The sequence below is a fragment of the Pristiophorus japonicus genome, chromosome 1 (assembly GCF_044704955.1).
Source record: "Pristiophorus japonicus isolate sPriJap1 chromosome 1, sPriJap1.hap1, whole genome shotgun sequence".
NCBI classification, from domain to species: Eukaryota; Metazoa; Chordata; class Chondrichthyes; family Pristiophoridae; genus Pristiophorus; species Pristiophorus japonicus.
Window position 1 is genome coordinate 51,375,566 of NC_091977.1, and position 22,359 is coordinate 51,397,924.

General features: G+C 49.5%; 1 protein-coding gene across 5 annotated transcripts in view; it reads right to left on the reverse strand.

The window, feature by feature from the left end:
* The window catches only part of tent2 (terminal nucleotidyltransferase 2), a 73,662-nt gene that overhangs the window by 48,316 nt on the left and 2,987 nt on the right, over nucleotides 1-22,359 (reverse strand). For 2 of the 5 annotated variants that reach the window (XM_070879742.1, XM_070879741.1), the window contains exons 2-5: nucleotides 7,862-7,996; nucleotides 5,032-5,097; nucleotides 4,365-4,478; nucleotides 3,461-3,653 (exon numbers count right to left, since the gene is read on the reverse strand). In XM_070879742.1, coding sequence (XP_070735843.1) covers nucleotides 3,461-3,653; nucleotides 4,365-4,478; nucleotides 5,032-5,097; nucleotides 7,862-7,959 — 471 coding nt within the window. In that variant the 5' untranslated portion in view covers nucleotides 7,960-7,996. Of the gene's footprint in view, nucleotides 1-3,460; nucleotides 3,654-4,364; nucleotides 4,479-5,031; nucleotides 5,098-7,861; nucleotides 7,997-16,608; nucleotides 16,650-22,359 lie in introns of those variants that run through there. The other 3 variants (XM_070879743.1, XM_070879744.1, XM_070879745.1) reach the window with 3 other exon arrangements.

A 22,359-nucleotide genomic window follows, 5' to 3' on the forward strand; every position in this document is an offset into this window, starting at 1 on the left:
CTCCGAAACATTGTCCGATCCTGCCCCTACTTCACCCTATCTGCTGCTTTTCTCGCCCCCAGTCTCAACTATTCTAATGTTTTCCTAGATGGCCTTTCATTTTCCATTCTCTCGAAACTTCAAGTCATCCAAAACGCAACTGCCCGAATCCTATCCAACACTAAGTCTTGGTCATCCATAATCCCGGTCCTTGCTGACTCACGTTGGTTCGCAGTTATCCAATGCCTCAAATTCTCATCAGTGTGTCAAATTCTCATCTTTGTGCTTAAATCCTCTGTGGAGGACCAATGTCAACCAATTGCCCACATTGGTTGTGTGTGTAGACCTTGATGCCTCACAAAGACTACCACCATTAATAAGCAGATCATGGAGGGCGAGTTCAACGGCAGTAACTTGTACTGTTAAGTGAACAATAAATTCAAGATATTTACCACTGGGATCAGGAAAACCAACAAGTACATCATTTCAGGTCAACGGCAGCTAGCCAATCTCTCAGCCTGACTTGTGGGAGCGGGACTATCTTGATTTTTTTTCTTGTCAGAATGACTGAAATCTCCTCTATTTTTACAGAAATCAAATTGATGCACTGAACATGCCAAGTTCCTGACCTGATGGAACCTTTTTCTACAGCCTAAACAAAGTCAAACTGTGTGCAAGTAAGGGAAAAAAAATTACATATAGTGCCTTTTGCTTCCTGAGGCCATCCTAAAGTGCTTCACAACCAAAAAAATAACTTTTTGAAGTACAGTCAGTGTTACTATATAGACAAAAGCAGCAACCAATTTGCGCACAGCAGTGAAATAAATGAACAGTTAATCTGTCTTGGTGTTGGTTAAGGGATAAATGTTGGCCAGGACACTTCGTGAACTCGCTTGCTCTTCTCCGACTACTGACATGGAATCTTTGATGTGCTAATGTCATGAAGCAAAGCTGACAGAGCGAGAGAGAGAGAGAAAGAGAGAGAAAAGAATGAGAATGGATGAATATCAATATCTTGAGACATAGGGCCTAATGATGAGCAGTTTTTTTTCTTGCGATGCTGCTGTCAGCTTCATGCTTTGGTCAAGTAGAACTGCCAGATAACCACAAACCAGAGACTAAACCTAAATGCTGGGCTGATCATTAGCAAATACTAGCAAAGGCTGTGTGGCATTGTCTGAAGTTCTCATAAATCTTCTCCCACTGCCTATGAGAAAATATGGGATTGGATTCTCTCAGTACATCTTTGTAGGAAATGTTCTCGCTAATGCTTCCTACTCTCATTGAATTCTCTGATCTATGGGTGGAATGCTTTTGTGCACACAATCCAGCTTCAACATTGTTTTAGTCAGGACTAAATAAGTTTATCATGTTGAAAGTTAGAAGGGAGTTTGAGCAGGCTTTATAGTTTGAAAACTTCTGTAACAATGGAAGACAACAAAGAAGGGTATTGGGGAAGGTGGTCCTTCAAAAAGAGACTTGTGGCATTAATATATATATATTTTTTTAAAAGCAGGAGCTAGCAGCAGTTTGTAGTCAAACTATAGGCCATGGCGGCAGCTACCAAAGAAGCATCAGTGAAAACAGAATGAGAATATAGACGCAAGTTACAAGTAAAACTCTTAAAAACATTAAGTGAACACTATATGCACCATAACTGCTGGAAGAGAATATGGAAAATAAAACAAAAAGCAATTATTGCAAACATGCTGCTATGGGAGGTAAAAGCAATCTCCTGCTGAGGATACAAAAAAATACCAACATTTATACACAGCAATGTGGATACGGTAAGTTGACCACAGAACATGAATTTCTTAAAGGAACATTGTCCTAAGACACCCAAAAGGTTGATGGCAATATATCCCATTCATATTTGGAGACTAAACAAAGTGGGATAATTCTTCCTTATGCTCTCAAGGCTAAAAAGACCAAGCTAAATTAACTATACTATAAGCAGAGAATATGGGAACCGTTATATTTTACAAGCACCAGTCCTTTGGTTATGGAAAGTAACTTATTAAACAAATCTTCCAAAAAAGATTCCAGCATCTTTATTCCCAAATATTTGTTGAAATGACTATGCCCAGTACCAAATCATTTTAAGACAAGCCTTTAAAATTAATACGATGGCTGACCTCCTTGATCAGAGCTGCCAAATTTATATTTCCAAAGCTGGGTATGGAAGCAGAACATGTTCTTACTCAGCTTTGGCACCCACTGCTCCACTGAAAGTAATGAGCATGGTGTTGAGGCTAATCGAAAGAGCATCACATGTCCACATCCAGTCTCCAAAGAAATCTGGGAAGTTTAAACCTTTAAAAAAATATATAACAATTTGATACAAGTGTGTTTTCCCAGTTATTACATTTATAACTTCAAATATCATCCCTCTAGTATATTAGCTCTCATTATAGCATCCAATGTTATTCTAAATAGCCCTAGAGTTTTGTCTGTACTACCTTCTTGGTTTATCGCTAAGTAAACAAGTTGTTCATAGGTTTCAAAATTTATCTTTCACTAATTAAATGTGCCTTAATAGTCTCAGGATTACCCAATCTATACCATTTCATAATTACCATCTTCACCATGCTACTTCCCTCCCTGCCTTCAAAAAACCTCCATACCTTCCCCCCCCCCCCACCTTCCACTCACTACCCACCTTCCATTCACTACCCACCTGCTCCATTATGTATCTCTCTATACAAGGGGCACTACAGAAATGTAAGCATGTATTCTTATATTTGGGGCTTAGGAAGAAAAGAAACAAGTTCAGAAGAACACACATCAGTGATAATATTGATAAGTGAAAAAAACTATTGCCCAGGGTAAAGGGACAGACACACAGTGCATGCAAGAGAAATGCCACCTTTGAGATGATATGTTAAACCAAGACTTCATCTGCCTGCTCAACTGGATCTTAAAGATCCTATGGCACTATTAGAAGAAAAGACATTTAAAATTAAATATACAAATCACTGAAACAAGTAGTTAGCCTGCTGCACCTCAACCATTCATTCACTCTGTGAGACCTTGTTGATTTTGCCTATATAACAATGTCTGCACTTCAAATGTGATTGATTTGTTGCAAAGCACTGCGAGATGTCCTGAGGATGCAATATGCTATATAAGTACTTCCTTTCTTTTATTTGAAATATTCGGTCAAGTAATAAACAAAGCTAACTTTGACTCCGATAGAAATTGTTCAATTTGAGTTGCGCAATCTGAACATATCAACGCATGAATCTGGTTCTAAACATCCCTAAACTACATTTAACAAAGTAGAGCTTCCTTCATCCTGCAAAATGAAGGTCTGATTTCCTGTGCATCAAAAATTTCATTTATATCAATCTGCAGAATGCATTCTCTTTTATTCAACCTCCCAATTGTCCAAAATGCATCTATAGCTCCCAGTCAGTTTCGACAAAACAGTTATTTACTAAATGTTTGCACATTACTAAAATATTTAACAGTGAATCAATACCTTATCCCTGGCCACTTGGAGAGTATTTTGTGGGCAATCTGTGAGAGGAAGCAGAGATGAAATTCCAGGTGAAGGGACTGAATACCTGCGATCAACTAGAAAAGGCACTGAGCTGCCAGATGGTTGAGAAGGTGGTGACTGAAACCGCTGGCGCTTAACTTCGTAAGGACTACTTCGCTCATCACTCCTTCGTCTGGAATAGAGATCAGATTTCTGTGCATCAAATTATTAAAACTGACATTTAAAATTAAATCTATACATCGCTGAAATCCATAATTCAACTTGTGGATAGGAAGGCCAGAAAGTATAATTACAGATGTACTAAAATTTAATTTGAAACCAATGTTTAATGTTAATGTTCCACTGTGTTTATTGTCAGCTAGTACTAATGGAATAATTCAAGTTGAACATTCAAATTTAAACATGAGTTTCAGAAATGGATAGGGAAAGAAGGTAATTTCCCTGTTTTGCCACTGAAAATTACATAGTGTATGTTCACAATGGTTATCGTCATTATATTCACATCATACAAGTTATTGTGCTCAGAATAATCATTCCAGAACATGCCAAAACCTCACAATCATTTCCTTTTTCCAATAGGAATTGTTAATTTTCAAGGTGCTAACATTGATGACCAACTTAGAGCAGAACTATTGAGATAATATAAAACAAATTGCTCTTCATCTGACCCGATCAGGGAGCCACTATTATCACCATCTATCCATTCTCAGTCAGCAACTGATTTGTGGTATAGAATAATCTAACTTGCAATTTGCATTTTAAAAGCAGATACACCCAAGTTTTGTTTTCACACTGAAGTGTAGGTCATTGGAAAGGGCTATATTTCTCACTAAACATTGCATTTTTTTTTTAATTCAGGGGATATATTCTGAACAGGACTTACTTTCTGCCACGGTTGTTGGGCAGACCCGGTGAAAATGCAGGACAGGCATTATTGAAGGGCCACACATGTGATGGTCGTGGACTAACTAGTCCTGCCAAGATGGTACCAGAAAGGCTGCAAATAAGACATCAAAAAAAAAATTAGATCAAAATTATTCATGTTACTTCTAAATTCTAAGATTGCCTTCAAAGTGGTAAGATAACAAACTGGCATAGGTCAACTGTGTTCTACCAGTGGTAAGATGTGATATCTACATTCCCAATTCCTTGTCAAAAAAATGTTTAATTTCCACCATCAGCCAAACTCTGAAGTGAAGTAAGCAAATTAGTCCAGGTGTGTCTTCATATTTGCGGGGGTGAGGGGTTAGACTTTTGGAAAGTAATGAACTAAGAGCATGGTAAAGAATATTGCAGCATTATAGGGCTACAGTGGTGGGGTGAAGGTTCAACTCTCCATTTTCTCACACCAACCTATGTGTTCTGGAGGAAAAATATTCTCCACAATTCACTGTTGTGCACTTCCCAACAGCCAGTTCACAGCAGCAATGTTAGAGGCCTGGGACCAGGCCAGCCACCATTTGTACTGACATTAATGCACAGACTGGAAAGAACACATTCATATTCTCACAAAACAGAACAAAAATCAGAGGAGTGATCTCATTGCATACCTTCTATCAACTGGATTAAAACCAAAAAGAACCGTAGAAACGTTGCATGCCTGACCTGGAGAAGAACTTGAGAGGAAATACATTTTAAAAATAACAAAATCAGGATGTTGCAGTTGTAAGCAAAGCATGTGGTTCCAATAGTTTCTCTCTAATTTCTACTAATGCTTTCCCAATTTTTTCAAGTATTTGCATAAGATTGATTTAGGATCATATTAACATTTAATATGTACACGATACTCGATTCAAACATTTTTAATAGGGCAGATACAAACATCCAATACTGAATGCCTTTTAAAAAACATTTGGTACAAATGGTTTCCAATAGATAGATGCTAAACTTAACACGCTGTGTCATTTTCTCAATATGTTCTTGTACTTATGTTATAATGTCTCATATAGTAACATGCACACTCACTACATACTGTTTTAAACTACCTGAAAACAGAAATCACGAAATATTCAACTATGAATCACAGAATGTTAATACGCAGGATCAGCAAGCAATTAGAAAAGCAAATGGTATGTAGGCTTTATTACAAAAAGATTGGAGTACAAGAGTAAAGAAGTCTTGCTGCAATTATATAGGGCCTTGGTGAGACTACACCTCAAGTACAGTGTACAGTTTTGGTCTCTAGTCTCCAAATCTAAGGAAGGATATACTTGCCTTAGAGGGAGTGCAACAAAGGTTCACTAGACTGATTCCTGGGATGGAGAGATTGCCCTATTAGGAGAGATTGACTAGACTAGACCTATATATAGAAAAGTCAGGATAAATGGGTCATTTTCAGGTGGGCAAACTGCAATTAGTGGGGTGCCACAGGGATCAGTGCTGGAGCCTCTTACAATCTATATTAATAACTTGGATGAAGGGACCGAGTGTAATATAGCCAAATTTGCTCATGATATAAAGATAGGTGGGAAAGTAAGTTGTGAGGAGAACGCAAAGAATCTCCAAAAGGGATATAGATAAGTGAGTGGGCAAACATTTGGCAGATGGAGTATTAAAATGTGAGGTTATCCACTTTGGCAGGAAAAAAAAAGCAAATTATTTAAATGAAGATTACAAATGCTGCGGTACAGAGGGAACCAAGGGTCCTTGCAGCAAGTAATTAGGAAAGCAAATGGAATGTTGGCCTTTATTGCAAAGGGGATGGAGTATAAAAAAGTTAGGAAGTCCTGCTACAACTGTAAAGGGTGTTGGTGAGACCACACCTGGAGTACTGCGTACAGTATTGGTCTCCTTATTTAAGGAGGGATATACTTGCTTTGGAAGCAGTTCAGAGAAGGTTCACAAGATCGATTCCTGAAATGAAGGGGTTGTCATATGAAGAAAGGTTGAGCAGGTTGGGCCTATACTCCTTGGAGTTTAGAAGAATAAGAGGTGATCTTATTGCAACATATAAGATTCTGAGGGGGCTTGACAGGGTAGATTCAGAGAGGATGTTTCCCCTCATGAGGGAATCTAGAACTAGGGGCATAGTTTCAGAATAAGGATTCGCCCATTTAAAACAGAAATGAGAAGGAATTTCTTCTCTCTGAGGGTCGTGTATCTTTGGAATTCTCTACCCCCGAGAGCTGTGGAGGCTGGGTCATTGAATATATTTAAGGCGGATAGAGACGGATTTTTGGAAAATAAGGGAGTCAAGGGTTATGGGGAGAGGGTAGGGAAGTGCAGTTGAGGCCAAGATTTGATCAGCCATAATCTTATTGAATGGCGGAGCAGGCTCGAGGGGCTAGATGGCCTACTTCTCATTTTCCCTCGAGTTTAGATGAATGAGGTGATCTCATTGAAATGGATATATTTCTTAAGGAGCTTGACAGAGTAGATGCTGGGAGGATGTTTCCTCTAGCTGGGGAATCTAGAACTAGGGGTCACAGTCTCAGTATAGGGTTCGGCCATTTAGGACTGTGATGAGAAATTTCTTCACTCACACAGTTGTGAATCTTTGGACGCTCATCCACAGCCTGCTGGGTTAGAGAATTCCAAAGATTCACAACCGTGAGTGAAGAATATATTCATGATAGAGATCGATAGTTTTTTGGATACGAAGGGAATTAAGGAATATGGGGAAGGTGGAGTTGAGGTAGAAGATCAGCCATTAACTTAATGAATGGTGGAGCAGGCTCGACAGGCTGAATGCCCTACTCCTGTTCCTAGTTCTTATGCTCTTACATGAACTAAAACTTTTACTAAAATAAATACAATGGGAGTACTAAATACAACTGGTTTAACGCTTTCACACTGTTAGTGCATCACACAAAATCAATTTCTCCCTCGCATAAATTAGCATATTCTTAATTTGTACATGAGACAGGAGAACTGTAGTTAAGGGCAGAAGAGGATTAGTCAATGTGTTATCATTTCCACCAAGTAGGTACGTAACACCAGATAATACTGCACAAATATCTGGTCAGATTCTGTTCTACACAGTACCTGCAACAGCCAAACAACATGAATTATTCATTTCCAAATTGTCCAGCTGATGGATGTACACTTAAAAAAAATTTAACCTGAATGAGTCACAGTTCAATCAGAAAATGGGTTATCATCCCAATGACTGAACACGTAGTTAAGCAATCACAGCATTTATACAATTGCAAAGTGTAACTGAACATTATTTTGATCATTTCAGTCACCAACAGAAATTTCTTCTTTCCAAAATAATCAGTTGTCACTGCTCTAAAGAATTTATGAGTTTCTGAAGGTTTATCTAATTATTTTGTAACTGCAATACAAATAAAATAATATAAATCCAATAAGAGAATTAAAATGTGTGCACCGGGTATTAAAACATGAGAAGATCCATCAGTGGAATCCTGCTGCACTCACGTTGCATTCCTGAAGTTGTGAGCATTAATAAACTGTTGTTGTGAAAGAAGAGCAGGAGAGAAGGGTGGACGACCCAGATTAGGAGAATTAGGGAACATGCTCTCCTTCACTTGAAGTGAACATTTAATCCTTCACCTAGAAAGAAAAACAGAATATACAATATGAAAAACATTTGTGCAAGTCACATTCACTAAATGTTATGCCCTGGAAGTTCAGCTGAACCCACTAAAGTGCCTTATTTATGTCGCACATGTTGGAGTGCTTAACCAAGGGGAGAATTTGGGGACAGGGAAAGAGAGAGAAAAGCAAATGCACAACAAAAGAGATAGGCTTTGAGATGAGAAAGAGATCGCAAGGCAGAGTGATTTAGTTAGAATTCTGGCAGGCAGGGATAAAAGATTTACCTCTAACAGTGGAGCAGAAGGGGCAGGAAACCAGTAGTAATCTATAGTCCAATGAATTAAAAATACAAGCCAACAAGTGAAATGGGAAAAAGCCTGAAAACACATTCTGAAATTTAAATTGATTTGTTGGGGCACAGGGCATTGGAGCTTTGAGATGTCACAGGTAATTGGTGGGATTTAGTCAGACAGAGGATTCAGACCTCAGAAGTCTGGATGAGATGTGGTCCGTCAGCAAAGTCAAGAATATTTGAGAATTAAATCCTTAAAGTGGTAAACGGTTTCAACAGCAGTGGGGAAAGGTAGGGGTGTGAGAGTGGTGGTGGCAATGTTCTGGAGGTGCAAGGCAATGATCTAGATGACAGACCAGGTGTGTGATTGAAAGCTTAACTCAAGGTCAAACAGAATGGTTGCACACCATCGGTTTCAACATGGAGTTGCTGACAAGAGCCAAACAAGGTGGCTTCAGTTTTGCAACACTGCTGTAGGAATTTGACTCATCCAGGGCTTGATGTCAGTAATTGTCTGAGGATAAGAAACAGGGAATGAAGACAAAGCAGTACCATAGAGGAGAAGCTGTGGAGTGGTCAAAATGATCAATTGCAACAGAGAGATTGAGGAGGACTGCAACCACAGTCAAAAAGGATATAATTGGGTTCTCTGGTTAGATTAGTCTTGGCGCTGTGGGCTGACTGGAAACTAAACTGGAGGGACTCAAATAGGCAGTGTTTACCTCTCTAAGGTCCTTTGCCACCAAAATATGCATTTGCCTCTAGTGATACAGCAGTAATTTGCAAGACAAAAAAAGCAAAAGTATGTTTTTAAAATTATAAAAATGGAACGGGCGATATGGTTTTGAAATAGGTGGGAGCAATACCCAAATAGGGAGAGGTAACCATAGGTATAGATAAAGTAGCAGCTTTTGCTGGATGCAAGGTGTTTGGGTTTGTCCTTGCCCTCCAAGATAGGGAAGGAAGCTACATTTATGTAGACCTTTTACATCCTCAAGGCATCCCAAAACCAATTAAATATTTGGGATAGACTAAGATGATGCCTGGAGAGGAGGATCACCTACTTTAAGGTGTCCATCTTGGAAATGCCTATTTTCACTTATTTTATTCTTTGTCGAGACAATTAGTCAGAAAGCCATACTACCAAACATCTACTTAACTGGTCATGTTGGCAAACATTCAAATGTCATTTTATCTTAGAAGCTGGAGAAGAAAAAAAAATCAAAAGTTTTGTATTCCCAGACAGGCAAGTATGGTGTATGCCCAATACAACATAGTCAGAGTAAGTTAATAACACAAAGTTAGGGGGTACGCTTTATGCATTCTTCAATCTAGCTGGCCTAAAGTTCATATTGTCACCTCAAATCCATCTATCGTTTCATAATGTTTCATGCAGGATTGCTGATCCTAATAATGACACCAATTGCAAATATGCCATCATTTGGGGATTAATATAGAATATAAATATGCCACAGCTGCTCAATTAACTCATTCACCGCTAAAATTACAATTGGGCATAATTCCAAGCACAAGTCCTGTTTGCTGGAAGACACTATCATCATTGCAAATGTCCAGTAGATACAGGCTGCAGCAAATGACTTCTTAATGTCAGTATGTACGAAGTTACAGCACTGAGCTGGTGGTGGTGGATTCTTGATCTATTGGTACATAATAAGAACATAAGAAATAGGAGCAGGAGTAGGCCATTTGGCCCCTCAAGCCTGCTTCACCATTCAATATCATGGCTGATCTAATCCTGGCCTCAACTCCATTTCCCCGCCCACTTCCCTTAGCCCTTGGCTCCCTTATCATTCAAAAATCTGTCTCAATCCACCTTAAATATATTCAATAACCCAGCCTCCACAGCTCTCTGGAGTAGAGAATTCCAAAGATTCACAAACCTCAGCGAGAAGAAATTCCTCCTCATTTCCGTTTTAAATGGGCGAATCCTTATTCTGAAACTATGCCCCTAGTTCTAGATTCCCTCATGAGGGGAAACATCCTCTCTGAATCTACTCTGTCAAGCCCCCTCAGAATCTTCTATGTTTCAATAAGATCACCTCTCATTCTTCTAAACTCCAAGGAGTATAGGCCCAACCTGCTCAACCTTTCTTCACGTGACAACCCTTTCATCTCAGGAATCAACCTCGTGAACCTTCTCTGAACTGCCTCCAATGCAAGTATATCCCTCCTTAAATAAGGAGGCCAAAACTGTACACAGTACTCCAGGTGTGGTCTTACCAATGCCCTGTATAGTTGGAGGACTTCCCTACTTTTATACTCCATTCCCCTTGCAATAAAGGCCAACATTCCATTTGCCTCCCTGATTACTTGCTGTACATGCATACTAACCAGAACCACCAGATCCCTCCGTACTGCAGCATTTTGTAATCGCTTCCCATTTAAATAATAATTTTCTTTTTATCCGCTTTGGTAGGAATAATAAAACTCACATTTACATAAGAGCATAGGAAACAGAAGCAGGCGCAGGCCATTTGGCCCCTCGAGCCTGCTCCGCCATTCAATAAGATCATGGCTGATCTGATCATGGATTCAGCTCCACTTCCACGCCCGCTCCCCATAACCCCTATCGCTCAAAAATCTGTCTATCTCCGCCTTAAATATATTCAATGACCCAGCCTCCACAGCTTTCTGGGGCAGAGAATTCCATAGATTTACAACCCTCCGAGAGAAGAAATTTCTCCTCATCTCAGTTTTAAATGGGCAGTCCCTTATTCTAAAACTATGTCCCCTAGTTTTAGTTTCCCCTATGAGTGGAAATATCCTCTCTGCATCCACCTTGTCGAGCCCCCTCATTATCTTATAAGTTTCAATAAGATCACCTCCCTTTCTTCTGAACTCCAATGAGTATAGGCCCAACTTACTCAACCTAACTTCATAAGTCAACTCCCCTTAACTCCAGAATCAACCTCATGAACCTTCTCTGAACAGCCTCCAATGCAAGTATATCCTTCCTTAAATACAGAAATCGAAACTGTACACAGTACTTCAGGTGTGGCCTCACTAATATCCTGTACAGTTGTCGCAAGGCTTCCCTATTATACTCCATCCTCCTTGCAATAATGGCCAACATTCCATTTGCCATCCTGATTACTTGCTGTACCTGCATACTAACTTTTTGTGTTTCATGCACAAGGACCCCCCAGGACCCTCTGTACTGCAGTACTTTGCAATTTTTTTCCATTTAAATTATAATTTGCTTTTCTATTATTTCTGCCAAAGTGGATAAACTCTCATATTCCCATACTATACTCCATCTGCCTATTTTTTGCCCACTCACTTAGCCTGTCTATATCCTTTTGGTGATTTTGTTTGTGTCTTCCTCACAATTTGCTTTCCCACCCATCGTTGTATCATCAGCAAACTTGGCTATATTATACTCGGTTCCCTACCTCCAAGTCATTAATATAGATTGTAAATAGTTGAGGACCCAGCACCGATCCCTGCAGCACCCCATTAATCACTGCTTGCCAACCAGAAAATGACCCATTTATCCCAATTCTCTATTTTCTGTTATTTAGCCAATCCTCAATCCATGCGAATATGTTACCCCAAACCCCGTGAGCTTTTATTTTGTGCAATAACCTCTTGCGTGCCACCTTATCGAATGCCTTCTGGAAATCCAAATACACCACATCGACTGGTTCCCCCTTATCCACCCTGCTCGTTACAGTCTCAAAGAACTCCAGCACATTTGTCAAACATGATTTCCCTTTCATAAAACCATGCTGACTCTGCTTGACTGCATTATGATTCTCTAAATGCTCTGCTACTACTTCCTTAATAGAAACACAGAAAATAGGTGCAGGAGTAGGCCATTCGGCCCTTCAATAAGATCATGGCTGATCATTCCCTCAGTACCCCTTTCCTGCTTTCTCTCCATACCCCTTGATCCCCTTAGCCATAAGGGAAATAACTAACTCCCTATATCCAATGAACTGGCATCAACAACTCTGCGGCAGGGAATTCCACAGGTTAACAACTCTCTGAGTGAAGGCGTTTCTCCTCATCTCAGTCCTAAATGGCCTACCTCTTATCCTAAGACTATGTCCCCTGGTTCTGGATTTCCCCAACATTGGGAACATTCTTCCCGTCAGAATCTTATAGGTTTCTATGAGATCCCCTCTCATCCTTCTAAACTCCAGTGAATAAAGGCCCAGTTGATCCAGTCTCTCCTCATATGACAGTCCAGCCATCCCGGGAATCAGTCTGGTGAACCTTTGCTGCACTCCCTCAATAGCAAGAATGTCCTTCCTCAGATTAGGATACCAAAACCGAACACAATATTCCAGGTGAGGCCTCACCAAGGCCCTGTACAACTGAGGTAAGACCTCCTTGCTCCTATACTCAAATCCCCTAGCTATGAAGACCAACATACCATTTGCCTTCTTCACCGCCTGCTATACCTGCATGCCAACTTTCAATGACTGATGAACCATGACACCCAGGTCTCGTTGCACCTCCCCGTTTCCTAATGTGCCACTCAGTTTAGTGTCATCTGCAAACTTGGAGATATTACACTCAATTCCTTCATCTAAATCGTTAATGTATATTGCAAAGAGCTGGGGTCCCAGCACTGAGCCCTGCGGCACTCCACTAGTCACTGCCTGCCATTCTGAAAAGGACCCGTTTATCCCGACTCTCTGCTTCCTGTCTGCCAATCAGTTCTCTATCCACGTCAGTACATTACCCCCAATACCACGCGCTTTGATTTTGCACATCAATCTCTTGTGCAGGACCTTCTCTAAAGCCTTTTGAAAGTCCAAATACACCACATCCACTGGTTCTCTCTTGTCCACTCTGCTAGTTACACCCCCAAAATATTCCAGAAGATTCGTCAAGCATGATTTCCATTTCATAAATCCATGCTGACTTGGACCGATCCTGTCACTGCTTTCCAAATGTGCTGCTATTTCATCCTTAATGATTGATTCCAACATTTTCCCCACTACTGATGTCAGGCTAACCAGTCTCTCTCTCCCTCCCTTTTTAAAAAGTGGTGTTACATTAGCTACCCTCCAGTACCATAGGAACTGATCCAGAGTTGATAGACTGTTGGAAAATGATCACCAATGCATCCACTTCGTTAAGTAATCTGGGATGCAGACTATCAGGCCCCGGGGATTTATCGGCCTTCAATCCCATCAATTTCCCCAACACAATTTCCCGCCTAATAAGGATATCCTTCAGTTCCTCCTTCTCACTAGACCCACTGTCCCCTAGTACATTTGGAAGGTTATTTGTGTCTTCCCTCGTGAAGACAGAACCGAAGTATTTGTTCAATTGGTCTGCCATTTCTTTATTCCCCATTATAAATTCACCTGAATCCGACTACAAGGGACCTACGTTTGCCTTCACTAATCTTTTTCTCTTCACATATTTATAGAAGCTTTAGTCAGTTTTTATGTTCCCTGCAAGCTTCCTCTCGTACTCTATTTTCCCCCTCTTAATTAAACCCTTAGTCCTCTGTTGAATTCTAAATTTCTCCCAGTCCTCAGGTTTGTTGCTTTTTCTAGCCAATTGCCTCTTCTTTAGTTTTAACACGATCCTTAATTTCCCTTGTTAGCCACAGTTGAGCCACCTTCCCCGTTTTATTTTTACTCCAGACAGGGATGTACAATTGCTGAAGTTCATCCATGTGATCTTTAAATGTTTGCCATTGCTTATCCACCGTCAACCCTTTAAGTATCCTTTGCCAGTCTATTCTAGCCAATTCACGCCTCATACCGTCAAAGTTACCTTTCCTTAAGTTCAGGACCCTAGTTTCCGAATTAACTGTGTCACTCTCCATCTTAATAAAGAATTCTACCATATTATGGTCACTCTTCCTCAAGGGGCCTCGCACAACAAGATTGCTAATTAGTCCCTTCTCATTACACATCACCCAGTCTAGGATGGCCAGCTCTCTAGTTGGTTCCTCGACATATTGGTCTAGAAAACCATCCCTAATACACTCCAGGAAATCCTCCTCCACCGCATTGCTACCAGTTTGGTAATGATGGACTCCAGCATTTTCCAATGACAGATGGTAGGCTAACTGGTCTATAGTTTCCTGCTTTTTGTCTGCCTCCTTTTTTAAACAGAGGTGTTACATTTGCGGTTTTCCAGTCTGCTAGAACCTCTCCAGAAATTAGGGAATTTTGGTAGATTACAACCATTGCATCCACTATCTCTGCAGCCACTTCTTTTAAGACCCTAGGATGCATGCCATCGGGTCCAAGGGACTTGACCACCTTTAGTCCCATTAGTTTGCCTAGTACTTTATCTCTAGTGATAGTGACTGTTTTACGTTGCTGCCACCCCCCCACCCCGGCAATAGCTCCTTGGTTGTCAATTATTGGGATGTTTTTAAGTGTCCTCTACGGTGAAGATCAATATAAAATATTTGTTCACAATCTCTGTTTCCCATTATTAATTCTCCAGTCCCAACCGCTAAGGGATCAACATTTACTTTAGCTATTTGTTTCTTTTTTATATATCTGTAGAAGCTCTTACTGTCTGTTTTTATATTTCTTGCTAGTTTACTCTCATATGCTATCTTCTTTGTCTTTATCTTTTTTTTTTTAAAAAGTCATCCTTTGCTGGTTTCTAAAAATGTCTCAATCCTCTGGCCTGCCACTGTCCTTTGCAAGATTGTATGCCTTTGTTTTCAATTTGAAACTATCCTTTACTTCCTTAGTTATCCAGGGTTGGCTCATCCTTCTCTTAGCATCTTTATTTCTCACTGGAATAAATCTTTGCTGAGAGTTATGAAATATGTTCTTAAATGTTTGCCACTGCTTTTCTACAGTCTTACCCTGTAATATATTTCCCCAGGCCACTTTAACCAACTCTGCCTTCATACCTTTTGAGACCTAGCTTTCTGATCCTCAAACTAAATTTGAAATTCTTTCATGTTATGATCACTGTTCCCAGGAGGATCCTTCACTACAAGATTAATTAATCCAGACTCGTTACACATTACCAGATCTAAAATAGCCTGCTCCCTGGTTGGTTCCACAACGTATTGTTCCAAGAAACCATTCCACATACATTCTATGAACGCTAAGGATTTCAAGTCATATTCTCTGGGTTATTAGTCCCGGCATTACTACTCCAGTAACACAATCACCACACTACGGTACCCAATGAATAGTTTTCAAAGTACAGTGACAATTGTTTGCAGGTAAATACAGTAGTCATTCAGCACAAGCAACATATTTGACAATCAGCATTGATGTTTTCAATTTGGTAAAAACCTAAAACCTGTACATGTTGGAAATCAAAAACAGTAAATGTTGGAAATACTCAGCAGGTCAGGCAGCATCTGTGCAGGGAAGAAACAAGTTAGTGCTTCGGATGAATTTTAAAAGGGCCAATATAAAAGCAGCTCGAGATTACATGACCAAGTTCTGATGTGGGACTCAAATCCAAAAACCTTTGATCCAAAGGCAAGTGTTACTTGACACAATAAAGTACATCTGTCAGAAGAGCGTTCCCAGAATCCACCACAGCACAGGTGAAAAGCCTCCATTAACTATTTGTTGCATTGTGATAAATGGGAGGGCACTTCACTAAAGAACAAATGTTATTGAAACTCTGCACCTGGTCTGTAGCAGGGAAAAACAGAAAACTGCTGATTGTTACCAAATCCTCAATAGTAGTTGCAGCCCTAAACAATATATCTTTCCCAGAAGAAAAAAGTTTAAAAATATCATCATGCATTACTATACACTCAAAAACACTTCTAACCATTTCTACTTAAAAACAAAAGTACTCAAATCCAGATTTAAGAACACAAGAAATAGGAGCAGGAGTAGGCCATTTGGCCCGTCGAGTCTGCTCTGCCATTTAATAAGATCATGTCTGATCTGATCTTGGCCTAAACTCCACTTCCCTGCCTGCTTCCCAAAACCCTTGACTCCCTTATCGTTCAAAAATCTGTCTATCTCAACCTTAAATATCATCAATGACCCAGCCTCCTCTGCTCTATGGAGTAGAGAATTCCACAGATTCATGACCTTGTAAGTGAAGAAATTCCTCCTCTTCTCCATTTTAAATGGGCAACCCCTTATTCTGAAACTATGCCCCCAGTTCTCGATTCCCCCACGAGGGGAAAACAGCCTCTCTGCATCTACCCTGTCAAGCCCCCTCATTATCTTATACGTTTCAATAAGATCACCTCTCATTCTTCTTAATTCCAGTGAGTATAATAAGCCCAACCTTTCTTCATAAGACCTTTTCATCTCAGGAATCAACCTATCGTACTTTTATACACCATCGACCTTGCAATAAAGGCCAACATTCCATTTGCCTTCCGAATTACATGCTGTACCTGAACTTTTTTGTTCTTCCTGCACAAGGACCCCCAGATCCCTCTGTACAGCAGCATTTTGTAACCCCTCTGCATTTAAATAGTGATTTGCTTTTTAAAATTTTTCCTGGACACAGGCGCGCGGCAGGGAGGGGGAGACACTCACACACAACAGTCGTGGGGGAGGGGTGGAACAGCTGCATGGGGGGGGGAAGGACACAGGCGCGCAGGGCGGGGGCGCGGGACACATATGCGCGCGGGGTGGGGAGACAGGTGCGCATGGGGGGAAAACAGGCTGGGGGGGGTGAGAACAGACTTGGGGGGGGGGGGGGGGTGAGAACCGGGGAGGGGGGGAGGGGAGGGGGGGTGAGAACAGGCTCGGGGGGAGGGAACAGGCTCGGGGGGGGGGGGAGAACAGGCTCGGGGGGGGGGGGGGGAGAACAGGCTCGGGGGGGGGGGGGGGGGGGGAGAACAGGCTCGGGGGGGGGGGGGGAGAACAGGCTCGGGGGGGGGGGGGGGAGAACAGGCTCGGGGGGGGGGGGGGGGAGAACAGGCTCGGGGAGGGGGGGAGGAGGAGAACAGGCTCGGGGAGGGGGGGGGGGGGAAAGAGAACAGGCTCGGGGGGGGAGGGGGAAGAGAACAGGCTCGGGGAGGGGGGGAGGAGGAGGGGGGTTGGGGGGGGAGAACAGGCTCGGGGGGGGGGAGAACAGGCTCGGGGGGGGGGGGAACAGGCTCGGGGGGGGGGGGGGGGAACAGACTCGGGGGGGGGGGGGGGAACAGACTCGGGGGGGGGGGGGGCTCGGGGGGGAGAGAACAGGCTCCGGGGGTGGGGGTGGGGACAGGCTCGGGGGGGAGGGAGAGAAAAGGCTCCGGGGGGGGGGGGGGAGGAGAACAGGCTCGGGGGGGGGAGGGGGGAGGAGAAGAGAACAGGCTCGGGGGGGAGGGGGGTGGAGAAGAGAAGAGGCTCGGGGGGGGGGGGGGTAGAAGAACAGGCTCGGGGGGGGTGGGGTGGGGGGAAGAACAGGCTCGGGGGGGGGGGTGGGGGGAGAAGAACAGGCTCGGGGGAGGGGGGGGGGGAACAGGCTCGGGGGGGGGGGGGAACAGGCTCGGGAGGGGGGGGGGAACAGGCTCGGGAGGGGGGGGGGAACAGGCTCGGGAGGGGGGGGGGGAACAGGCTCGGGAGGGGGGGGGGGAACAGGCTCGGGAGGGGGGGGGGGGGAGAAGAGGCTCGGGAGGAGGGGGGGGGGAGAGAAGAGGCTCGGGAGGAGGGGGGGGGGGAGAGAAGAGGCTCGGGAGGGGGGGGGGGGGGAACAGGCTCGGGAGGGGGGGGGGGGAACAGGCTCGGGAGGGGGGGGGGGGAACAGGCTCGGGAGGGGGGGGGGGGGGAACAGGCTCGGGAGGGGGAAACAGGCTCGGGAGGGGGGGGGGGGGGGAACAGGCTCGGGAGGGGGGGGGGGGAGAGAAACAGGCTCCGGGGGGGGGGGGGGGGGGGGACAGGCTCGGGAGGGGGGGGGGAGAACAGGCTCGGGAGGGGGGGGGGAGAACAGGCTCGGGAGGGGGGGGGGGGGGGGAAACAGGCTCGGGAGGGGGGGGGGGGGAAACAGGCTCGGGAGGGGGCGGGGGGGGTACAGGCTCGGGAGGGCGGGGAACAGGATCGGGAGGGGGGGGGGGAACAGGCTCGGGGGGGGGGGGGGGGAACAGGCTCGGGAGGTGGGGGGGGGAACAGGCTCGGGGGGGGGGGGGGGAGAACAGGCTCGGGAGGGGGGGGGGGGGGGGAGAACAGGCTCGGGAGGGGGGGGGGGGGAGAACAGGCTCGGGAGGGGGGGGGGGGAGAACAGGCTCGGGAGGGGGGGAGAACAGGCTCTGGAGGGGGGGAACAGGCTCGGGGGGGGGGGGGGGAACAGGCTCGGGGGGGGGGGGGGGGAGAACAGGCTCGGGAGGGGGGGGGGGACAGGCTCGGGGGGGGGGGGGAGAACAGGCTCGGGGAGGGGGGGGGGAGACAGGCTCGAGGAGGGGGGGGGACAGGCTCGGGAGGGGGGTGGGGGGGGGACGGGACAGGCTCGGGAGGGGGGGGGAGACAGGCTCGGGAGGGGAGGGGGGGAACAGGCTCGGGAGGGGGGGGGTGGGGGAAGAACAGGCTCGGGGGCGGGGGGGAGAAGAACAGGCTCGGGGGAGGGGGGGGAACAGGCTCGGGGGGGAACAGGCTCGGGGGGGGGGGGGAACAGGCTCGGGGGGGGGGGAACAGGCTCGGGGGGGGGGGGGGAACAGGCTCGGGGGGGGGGGGGAACAGGCTCGGGGGGGGGGGGGGAACAGGCTCGGGGGGGGGGGGGAACAGGCTCGGGGGGGGGGGGGGAACAGGCTCGGGGGGGGGGGGGGAACAGGCTCGGGGGGGGGGGGGGAACAGGCTCGGGGGGGGGGGGGGGACAACAGGCTCGGGAGGGGGGGGGGGGGGGGGAACAGGCTCGGGAGGGGGGGGAGGGGAACAGGCTCGGGAGGGGGGGGGAACAGGCTCGGGAGGGGGGGGGAACAGGCTCGGGAGGGGGGGGGAACAGGCTCGGGAGGGGGGGGGGAACAGGCTCGGGAGGGGGGGGGGAACAGGCTCGGGAGGGGGGGGGGAACAGGCTCGGGAGGGGGGGGGGGGGAAACAGGCTCGGGAGGGGGGGGGGAACAGGCTCGGGAGGGGGGGGGGAACAGGCTCGGGAGGGGGGGGGGGAACAGGCTCGGGAGGGGAGGGGGGGGAACAGGCTCGGGAGGGGAGGGGGGGGAACAGGCTCGGGAGGGGAGGGGGAACAGGCTCGGGAGGAACAGGCTCGGGGGGGGGGGGGGGAGAACAGGCTCGGGAGGGGGGGGGGGACAGGCTCGGGGGGGGGGGGGGGGGGACAGGCTCGGGGGGGGGGGGGGGGGGGACAGGCTCGGGGGGGGGGGGGGAACAGGCTCGGGGGGGGGGGGGGGGGGGAGAACAGGCTCGGAAGGGGAGGGGGGGGGACAGGCTCTGGAGGGGGGGGGGGGGGGAAACAGGCTCGGGAGGGCGGGGAACAGGATCGGGAGGGGGGGGGGGAACAGGATCGGGAGGGGGGGGGGGGGGGAACAGGATCGGGAGGGGGGGGGGGAACAGGATCGGGAGGGGGGGGGGGGGGAAACAGGCTCGGGAGGGGGGGGGGGGGAAACAGGCTCGGGAGGGGGGGGGGGGGGAAACAGGCTCGGGAGGGGGGGGGGGGGAAACAGGCTCGGGAGGGGGGGGGAACAGGCTCGGGAGGGGGGGGGGGGGGAACAGGCTCTGGAGGGGAGGGGGGGGGGGGAGAACAGGCTCGGGAGGGGAGGGGGGGGGGGGGACAGGCTCTGGAGGGGGGGGGGGGAAAACAGGCTCGGGAGGGCGGGGAACAGGATCGGGAGGGGGGGGGGGAACAGGATCGGGAGGGGGGGGGAACAGGCTCGGGGGGGGGGGGGAACAGGCTCGGGAGGTGGGGGGGGGGAACAGGCTCGGGAGGTGGGGGGGGGGGAACAGGCTCGGGAGGGGGGGGGAGGAGAACAGGCTCGGGAGAGGGGGGGGGGAGAACAGGCTCGGGAGGGGGGGGAGAACAGGCTCGGGAGGGGGGAGTACAGGCTCGGGAGGGGGGGGGGGGAACAGGCTCGGGAGGGGGGGGGGGAGAACAGGCTCTGGAGGGGGGGGGGGGGGAAACAGGCTCGGGGGGGGGGAACAGGCTCGGGGGGGGGGGGGAACAGGCTCGGGGGGAGGGGGGAGAACAGGCTCGGGAGGGGGGGGACAGGCTCGGGAGGGGGGGGGACAGGCTCGGGAGGGGGGGGACAGGCTCGGGAGGGGGGGGACAGGCTCGGGAGGGGGGGGACAGGCTCGGGAGGGGGGGGACAGGCTCGGGAGGGGGGGGACAGGCTCGGGAGGGGGGGTGGGGGGTGACAGGCTCGGGAGGGGGGGGGGGAGACAGGCTCGGGAGGGGTGGGGGGGGAACAGGCTCGGGAGGGAGGGGGGGGACAGGTTCGGGAGGGGGGGGGGGGGACAGGTTCGGGAGGGGGGGGGGGGACAGGTTCGGGAGGGGGGGGGGAACAGGCTCGGGAGGGGGGGGGACAGGTTCGGGAGGGGGGGGGGAACAGGCTCGGGAGGGGGGGGGAACAGGCTCGGGAGGGGGGGGGGGAAACAGGCTCGGGAGGGGGAGGGGAAACAGGCTCGGGAGGGGGGGGGGAACAGGCTCGGGAGGGGGGGGGAACAGGCTCGGGAGGGGGGGGGGGAACAGGCTCGGGAGGGGGGGGGGGGGAACAGGCTCGGGAGGGGGGGGGGGAACAGGCTCGGGAGGGGGGGGGGGAACAGGCTCGGGAGGGGGGGGGGGGGAACAGGCTCGGGAGGGGGGGGGGGGGGAACAGGCTCGGGAGGGGGGGGGGGGGAACAGGCTCGGGAGGGGGGGGGGGGGAACAGGCTCGGGAGGGGGGGAGGAACAGGCTCGGGAGGGGGGGAGGAACAGGCTCGGGAGGGGGGGAGGAACAGGCTCGGGAGGGGGGGGGGAACAGGCTCGGGAGGGGGGGGGGGAACAGGCTCGGGAGGGGGGGGGGGGAACAGGCTCGGGAGGGGGGGGGACAGGCTCGGGGGGGGGGGGGGGAGAACAGGCTCGGGGTGGGGGGGGGGGAACAGGCTCGGGGGGGGGGGGGGACAGGCTCGGGAGGGGGGGGGGGAACAGGCTCGGGAGGGAACAGGCTCGGGAGGGGAGGGGGGGAACAAGCTCGGGAGGGGGGGGGAACAGGCTCGGAGGGGGGGGGGGAACAGGCTCGGGAGGGGGGGGAGGGAACAGGCTCGGGAGGGGAGGGGGGGAACAGGCTCGGGAGGGGAGGGGGGAACAAGCTCGGGAGGGGAGGGGGAACAGGCTCGGGAGGAACAGGCTCGGGAGGGGGGGGGGAAACAGGCTCGGGAGGAACAGGCTCGGGAGGGGGGGGGGAACAGGCTCGGGAGGGGGGGGGGGGACAGGCTCGGGAGGGGGGGGGGGGGAGAACAGGCTCGGAAGGGGAGGGGGGGGGGACAGGCTCTGGAGGGGGGGGGGGGAAACAGGCTCGGGAGGGCGGGGGAACAGGATCGGGAGGGGGGGGGAACAGGATCGGGAGGGGGGGGGGGAACAGGATCGGGAGGGGGGGGGGGGAACAGGCTCGGGAGGGGGGGGGGGGAACAGGCTCGGGAGGGGGGGGGGGAACAGGCTCGGGAGGGGGGGGGGGAACAGGCTCGGGAGGGGGGGGGGGAACAGGCTCGGGAGGGGGGGGGGGACAGGCTCGGGAGGGGGGGGAACAGGCTCGGGAGGGGGGGGGGGAACAGGCTCTGGAGGGGAGGGGGGGGGGGGAACAGGCTCGGGAGGGGAGGGGGGGGGGAACAGGCTCGGGAGGGGAGGGGGGGGGGGAACAGGCTCGGGAGGGGAGGGGGACAGGCTCTGGAGAGGGGGGGGGGGGAAAACAGGCTCGGGAGGGCGGGGAACAGGATCGGGAGGTGGGGGGGGGAACAGGATCGGGAGGGGGGGGAACAGGCTCGGGGGGGGGGGAACAGGCTCGGGAGGTGGGGGGGGGGAACAGGCTCGGGGGGGGGGGAGAACAGGCTCGGGAGAGGGGGGGGAGAACAGGCTCGGGAGGGGGGGGAGAACAGGCTCGGGAGGGGGGGGGGGGAGAACAGGCTCGGGAGGGGGGGGGGGGGGGGGAACAGGCTCGGGAGGGGGGGGGGGGGGGAGAACAGGCTCTGGAGGGGGGGGAGGGGGGGGAAACAGGCTCGGGGGGGGGAAACAGGCTCGG